The sequence below is a fragment of the Nicotiana tomentosiformis genome, chromosome 6, assembly GCF_000390325.3.
Source record: "Nicotiana tomentosiformis chromosome 6, ASM39032v3, whole genome shotgun sequence".
Classification (NCBI taxonomy): domain Eukaryota; kingdom Viridiplantae; phylum Streptophyta; class Magnoliopsida; order Solanales; family Solanaceae; genus Nicotiana; species Nicotiana tomentosiformis.
Window position 1 is genome coordinate 15,828,178 of NC_090817.1, and position 7,695 is coordinate 15,835,872.

At 45.0% G+C, this 7,695-nt stretch overlaps 1 protein-coding gene across 1 annotated transcript; it reads right to left on the reverse strand.

Moving 5' to 3' along the window:
* Window positions 1–6,590: 6,590 nt before the first annotated feature.
* Window positions 6,591–7,160, reverse strand: LOC138893610 (uncharacterized). Its single transcript, XM_070178254.1, has 2 exons — window positions 6,978–7,160; window positions 6,591–6,872 (listed from the first exon to the last, which is right to left on the reverse strand). The coding sequence occupies exons 1-2, from the start codon at window positions 7,158–7,160 to the stop codon at window positions 6,591–6,593; spliced, it is 465 nt and encodes a 154-aa protein (XP_070034355.1).
* Between the last annotated feature and the right edge of the window lie 535 nt (window positions 7,161–7,695).

A 7,695-nucleotide genomic window follows, 5' to 3' on the forward strand; every position in this document is an offset into this window, starting at 1 on the left:
AACTACATAATCAAGCCCACGCCCCTAGCAGGGTCGAGCCCGAATGCTCTCGGGAGAACATCCGAAGAAACGAACAAACCACTATGAGATCGGGTGAAGCTGATCCCAGGGTCAACCCCGAGATAATTAAAATGCTTGAAGCATTGACAAAGCAGATAGAATCAGGTGAGAAAAAAATTGAGGTCAACGACAAGAAGGTGGAGACATATAATTCCAAGGTCGATCAAATCTCGGGAGCACCCTCGATATTGAAAGGACCCGATTCCAAGAATTTTATCCAAAAGGCTTTCCCTCCGAGCGTGGCACCAAAGTCGATCCCGAAGAGGTTTTGTATGCCCGATATTCCGAAGTACAATGGAACCATGGATCCAAACGAGCATGTAACCTCCTATACATGTGCCATCAAAGGGGAACGACTTGGAAGATGACGAAATCGAGTCGGTGTTGCTGAAATAGTTTGGGAAAACTCTGTCAAAAAGAGCAATGATATGGTATCACAACATACCCCTAAATTCTATTGATTCGTTTGCTATGATTGCAGATGCTTTTGTGACAGCCCATGCCGGGGCCATCAAGGTTGAAACCAAAAAATCGGACCTTTTTAAGGTTAAACAAAGAGATAACGAGATGCTCAGGTATTTCATGTTGAGATTCCAGATCGAACGATGGACCTGCCTCCAGTCGCTGATTATTGGGCCGTTCATGAATTCACTCAAGGACATAACCCCCGAAGCTCCTTGGTTTTGCAACAGCTAAAAAAACTTGGTAGAGTATCCAGCGGTAACTTGGGTCGACGTCCACAACATGTACCAGTCAAAATTCAGAGTTGAGGACGACCAACTCGGAGCCCCTTCAAGGTTCGTTTATCCCGCAGAGCCGACGACAGGTCAAGGAGAGTCATCGATCATGAACCAAAATCTGTTCGGGATCGATACCAACCACACAACGTGGATCGAAGGGGAAATGGGCTCCGGCGTCAACCCACAAGGAACGAAAAGACAGGAGATCGAGGGCCTAGTAGCCGAGGTCTGATGAAAAAAATGGGTTCGACAGGCCGCTCGGGGGTAAGGAAGCACCAAGATTTTTAGAATACAACTTCAACATTGATGCGGTCAACATCGTATTAGCTATGGGGCGCATCAAGGAAACCAAGTGGCCCCGACTGTTGCAGTCTGACCCTACCGAAAGAGATCCTAACTTTATGTGCAAGTATAATGGCACTGATAGACACAGGATTGAGGATTGCGAACAATTGAGAGAAGAGGTTGCTCGGTTGTTCAATAATGGGCACCTCCGAGAACTTCTTAGCGATCGAGCCAAAAATCACTTCAGGAACAGGGACGCCAAAAAATAGGCCGAACTTGAGGAGCCTCAGCACATCATCAATCTGATCATTGGAGGGGTCGATATCCCTCAAGGACCGATGATAAAGCGCACTAAAGTATCTATCACAATGGGAAAATGTACCCGAGATTATGTCCTGCAGGGAACTATCTTGTTCAACGACGAGGATGCCGAGGGCATCGTGCAACCACACAATGATGCACTGGTAATATCTGTACTTATCAATAAATCTCGAGTTAAATGTGTATTGATTGATCCAGGTAGCTCGGCCAATATCATCATATCAAGGGTCGTAGAGCAGTTGGGGTTACAAGAACAAATAGTACCGGCGATTTGGGTGCTGAACGGATTTAACATGGCATGCAAAACTACTAAAGGGGAGATAACCCTGCTAGTGAACACCACCGGGATGATCCAAGATACAAAGTTCTACGTGATCGAAGGGGACATGAGGTACAATGCCGAATTCGGAAGGCCATGGGTTCATAACATGAGGGCGTTACCTTCAACCTTACACCAGACACTGAAGTTGCCTACGCCGAGAGGAGTCAAGACGGTCTACGAAGAGAAATCGGCTATAAATGAAATATTCGCAGTCAACGAGGTAATCCCGGCACCTACGGTTTTGACATTAAGGAACCTATAGCCAATCAAAAATAAAGAAATGAAATAGCAATCACCGATGTCGGCCCTGACCGAACCGAAGGAGCGAAGAGTAGACGAGGAGGATGTTTATGGAGTTTCGAGGTCGTTCATAGCTCCTGATGATACCGACACCACTAAATCGACGGTCGAGGAGTTGGAGTAAGTCATATTGATCGAATACCTACTAGATCGAAAGGTATACCTAGGCACGGGGTTAACTCTCGAGCTCAGGAAAAAACTCACTGAATTTCTTAAAGCTAACATAGACTATTTTGTTTGGTCCCACCCTGACATGACAGGGATCCCCTCGGAAGTGACCACTCATAATCTGAGTTTGGACCTGAAGTTCCACCCGGTTAAATAGAAGAGGAGACCAAAGTTTGAGGTCAAGCATGCATTCATCAAGGACGAGGTATCTAAACTCCTTAAAATAGGGTCCATTCGGGAAGTTAAATACCCGAGCTAGTTAGCTAATGTCGTGGTAATGCCTAAAAACGGAAATAAGATAAGAATGTGTGTAGATTACAAATATATGAACAAGGCATGCCCTAAGGATTCTTTTCCTTTGCCTAACATCGATCGGATATTTGATGCGACGGTCGAACATGAGATACTCAACTTTCTCGATGCCTATTCCGGGTACAACCAAATTCGGATGGAACCAAGTGATCAAGAAAAGACTTATTTTATCACTAAATTTGGCACCTATTGTTATGACGTAATGCCATTCGAATTAAAGAATGTCGGTGCCACCTATCAATGCCTAGTAAACCGGATGTTTGAAAATAGATAGGAAAATTAATGAAAGTTTGTATTAACGACATGTTAGTCAAGCCCCTGCGAGCATAGGACCATTTGAAACATTTACAGGAAACCTTCGACATTTTGAAGAAATACAATATGAAGCTGAACCCGGAGAAGTGCGCATTCGAGATCGAATCGGGAAAATTCCTCGGGTTCATCGTATCCAATCGAGGAGTCGAGCTCAATCCCGACAAAATTGAAGTCGTAGAAGACATCACCGTGGTGGACAATGTCAAGGTCATTCAGAGGCTGACCGAGCATATAGCTGCCCTGGGCCGGTTCATATCGAGGTTCTTGGACAAAAACCATCGATTCTTCTCACTATTGAAGAAGAAGAATAACTTTTCCTGGACCCTAGAATGCCAATAAGATTTGGAAGAACTCAAACGGTACCTATCGAGTCTGCCCCTACTCCACACTCCGAAGGAGGATGAATAGTTATTACCTTTACTTAGAGGTTCCTGAGGTTGCGGTAAGTGAAGTCTTAGTCCAGGAAGAGAAAGGTAAATAATTTCCCATTTACTATATCAGTAGAACTCTAGGCGAGGCCGAAACAAGGTATCCACACTTGGAAAAATTGGTGCTCGCTTTGCTAAGCACCTCCACAAAGTTAAAATCATACTTTCAATGCCACCACATAAGTAATGTAACCTCTTACCCACTGAGGAACATCATGCACAAACCCTAGCTCTCGGGCCGATTGGCCAAATGGGCCAGCAAAATCAATGGATACGATATCGAGTATCGACCCCGAACCGCCATAAAATCTCAAATTTTGGTAGACTTAATGGCCGACTTTACGCCGGCCTTAATACCCGAAGTCGAAGAGGAATTATTACTAACCTTGGGGACTACCTCGAGAATTTGGACCCTTTTTACGGACGGTGCCTCGAACGCAAAAGGGTTCGGGCTCGGCATCGTGTTGAAACCACCTACGGGGTGTGTAGTTAGGCAGTCTATTAGAACTGTGAAATTGACTAACAATGAGGCCGAGTATGAGGAAGTGATTGCAGGTCTCGAATTGGCTAAAAGCCTTGGGGCCGAGGTGATCGAAGCCAAGTGCGACTCCGTACTCATGGTAAATCAAGTTAATGGAACGTTCGAAGTGAAATAGGAACATATGCGAAGGTACTTAGACAAATTACAGGTAATCCTGCATCAATTCAGGGAATGGACCCTGTAGCACGTTCCCCAAGATCAAAACAGCGAGGCCGACGCCCTGCCTAACTTGGGGTCGTCGGTCGATATTGATGAATTCAGTTAAGGAGCAGTAGTACAACTCATGAAATCAGTGGTAGAAGAAAGCCATGATCGAAGTAAACTCAACGAGTTTAACTTGGGATTGAAGGAACAAGTACATAGACTACTTGAACACATGAAAATTACCCTCGGATCCCAAAGAATCGAGAGCTTTGCATACCAAGGCTGCGGATTTAGCTTGGTTGAAAGGACATTATTCAGGAGAAGATTCGACGGCCCGCTAGCCAAATGCTTGGGGACGGGAGATACCGAATATGCCTTGAGAGATGTTCACGAAGGCACTTGTGGGAACCATTCGGGGGCAAAATAGTTGGTCCAAAAATTAATCAGGGGCGGCTACTATTGGACCGAAATGGAGAAAGATGCGAAGGACTTCATACGAAAATGTGACAACTGCCAGAGACATGCCCCAATCTTCCATCAACCGGGAGAACTACTCCACTTGGTCTTGTCCCCGTGGCCGTTTATGAAGTGGGGAATGAATATCGTCGATCCCCTACCATGGTCACTTGGTAAGGCTTAATTCATACTATTCATGACCGATTATTTTTCCAAATGGGTCAAAGATCAAGCGTTAGGAAAAGTCCGGGAGAAAGAAGTCATTGACTTCATCTGGGACCATATAATATGTCGATTCGGGATACCGGCCGATACTGTTTGCGATAATGGGAAACAATTTCTCGGCAGTAAGGTAAATAAATTCTTCGAAGATCACAAGATCAAGAAAATATTATAAACACCTTACCACTCTAGTGGAATGGACAGGCAGAATCAACAAATAAAACATACTTCAAAACCTGAAAAAGAGGTTGACCTATGCCAAAGGGAAATGGAAGGAAATCCTGCTCGAAGTCCTGTGGGCATATCGTACGACCTCGAAGTCTAGTATCGGGGCCACTCTATTTTCGTTGGTCTACGGGGCCGAAGCCTTAATACTAGTCAAAATGGGAAAATCGAGCCTCAGGTTCCAATATGCGACAGAAAAGTCAAACGGTGAGGCCATGATCACGAGCCTGGAACTATTGGATGAAAGGCGGAAGGTCTCTCTAGTCCGGTTGGCCGCCCAGGAATAGAGAATAGAAAGATATGACAACATAAGAGCCAACCTCTGATACTTTAAGATCGGGGACTTGGTGTTGAGAAAAGTATATTACACACCCGGAACCCAAATGAAGGGAAGCTGGGACCGAATTAGGAAGGACCATATCGAGTCATCGGAATTACTGGCAAAGGCTCGTACAAACTCAAAGCAGGAAACGATGTGCAACTACCGAATAACTGAAACGTGACACACTTAAAGCGGTACTACTGCTAAGGTACGAACTCAATTACTCTTTATTTATGTTATGAATCAGACTAACATTTACAAGCAAACGGCCAAGAATAGATGTGGCTATTAGGTCTGAAAGTACGCGTTGCACTCTTTTTCCCTTGAACCGGTATTGTCCCAAAATGGATTTTTCGACAAGGTTTTTAACAAGGAAACAGTAAAACGAGCTAACTTAGATTCGAAGACCGGTCTCAAATCGAAGTCAATGATCATTCACTTCATATCAACAATATTCGTGCCCTCTAAAGCTCGACCTCGAATATTGGGTGACATTACCCTCCGATTAACGTTTTTAGCAAGGAAAAAAGAAAAACCTTATATGCTAGAAGCTAATGCTTGGTGGTTAGGATTCATTTTAAGGGCCAAACGGTCGTATTAACCGTGCTCACATAGTCCACTCTAGCCATGATACAAGTTTTTATGCGCTTTCGATCATGTACTTTACACACTGAGAAATGAAAGAAATTTTTGCCTTGCTATCACGCATTTTCTTGCTTTTTCAATTCTGGATCCTAAGAGCCCACGGGCTACCCCTACTCGGGGACTATCGATCCCTTGAGCTACCCCAACTCGGGGACTATCGAGCCCAAGGGCTACCCCTACAAGGGGACTGTCGCCCGAAGAAAGTTCGGACAACCCGGGCTACCGAATCTTGGAGGTACGAAACCTATTAGGTGGTGCCTAAATACAAAAGGCTACGGCCACCCTAAAATGGATTGGAGACGTCTGAAGCTCGTAATCAGAGAGTAAGGCCTTTATAAAAACTCGAAACCTTCTAAAAGGTTACCCTCGGCAAAAGCATCGTCTAAAATCACTCAAGCGTCTTGAAAACTTCCATCTATGCTAAGGCATCAAAAACATTACATGAATAGAAATTATAAAAAGATGGTGGAAAAGTAAAGACACTATATTGCCAGAAAGGGAAAATTTTCATATATATTCCGAAATATATTTACAAAGGCCCAATAAAAATGGCTTCGAAATAAAAACAATATACATAAGGGAAACAAAATCTTAAAAAGTACTAAGGCATCTACGCTTGGTCTTCACCGGGTCCCGACTCATTTCCGAAACCGTTGGAACCCTCAGAGGCTTCGGCACCCTCAAAATCATAGAGCTCATTTGCCTCGGCCTATAGATTTTTGGCTTTCTCGATCTCGATCGAAAGATTGAAACCTCGGGCGTGAATCTCTTCGAAGGTCTCTCTTCAGGACAGCCGCTTCACATATTCAGTCTTTATCTTTAGGCCGGTCTCGGCTGCCTCCACATTGTCCTTGTACAAGGACACCATGTCCTCGGCATCAGCGGAGGTTGTGTCCAATTTGGACTTCAGTGCCTCATATTCTCTTCCGAGAACATCCCTTTCTGCGACAACCAAGCTCAGTTGTGCTCGAAGATCATCATTCAGCTGAGACCACTTATCATCTTTGTCATTTGCCACCGGGAGTTGGTTATCAACCGATGCCAACTCCGCCTTAGTAGTTTCCTTCTACGAAACCAGCAGGTCCATCCTGTCCTTCCACACTTCGACCATGGCCTTGACCTTGTTCATCTCAGCTTAAAGCTGGTCAATCAGGTCGATCTTCTATTGTACCTGCGAGGTTGTGTTATTAGTCACCACGACTAGCTTCTCGTTTTTAGCTTCAAAGACCTTTACCTTTTCAACTAGGTCGGCATGTTCCCGTGTTAGGATCAATGCCTCATTCTTAGCTTTGTCCAGCTCGGCCTGGAGGTCTTTAAGGGTCTCATCATGTTGCTCACTAAGAAGCATGTACATGTCCTTCTTCCGGGCCTATTCTTTGAGTTTGAACTCAAGTTGGCTGATTTCCAAGAGGTACCGGAGAAAGCTTTCATGATAAAGCACTGAAGCTTGTAAAACAGTGGAACTAGTAAGATACATTACGGGAAAACTTAAGCGGGATTCATGAAGGGAGTATAAAAGTGTTAGAACCTTACCCGGTTCAGCGCCTGTGTAGCCTCATTAAAGAGACTTGGCGTGCCCACCTTGTTCATTTTTGCCTGGTTCTCGTCGGTCATCAGGCATCGGAGGTAGCTGGCTACACCTACCGGAGCAGACAAGATCCGGGCATCCTCCGGTACTGCGAGAACAACCGTCCTCTTATGCTTAGGATCCACGCTCGGCTTGGGCTCATACTCGGTCAGTCAGCTCCCGAAGGCACATCCTTCTTTGGTATCTCCAGGTGACCCAGCCCGGAGAAATCTTCTAATGTGGACATGTCCATCCATCAAAGAAGGAGTGGAGAGGATCATCTTCACCCTGAACCCCTTCACTTGACTTTTCTGTGCCCGCT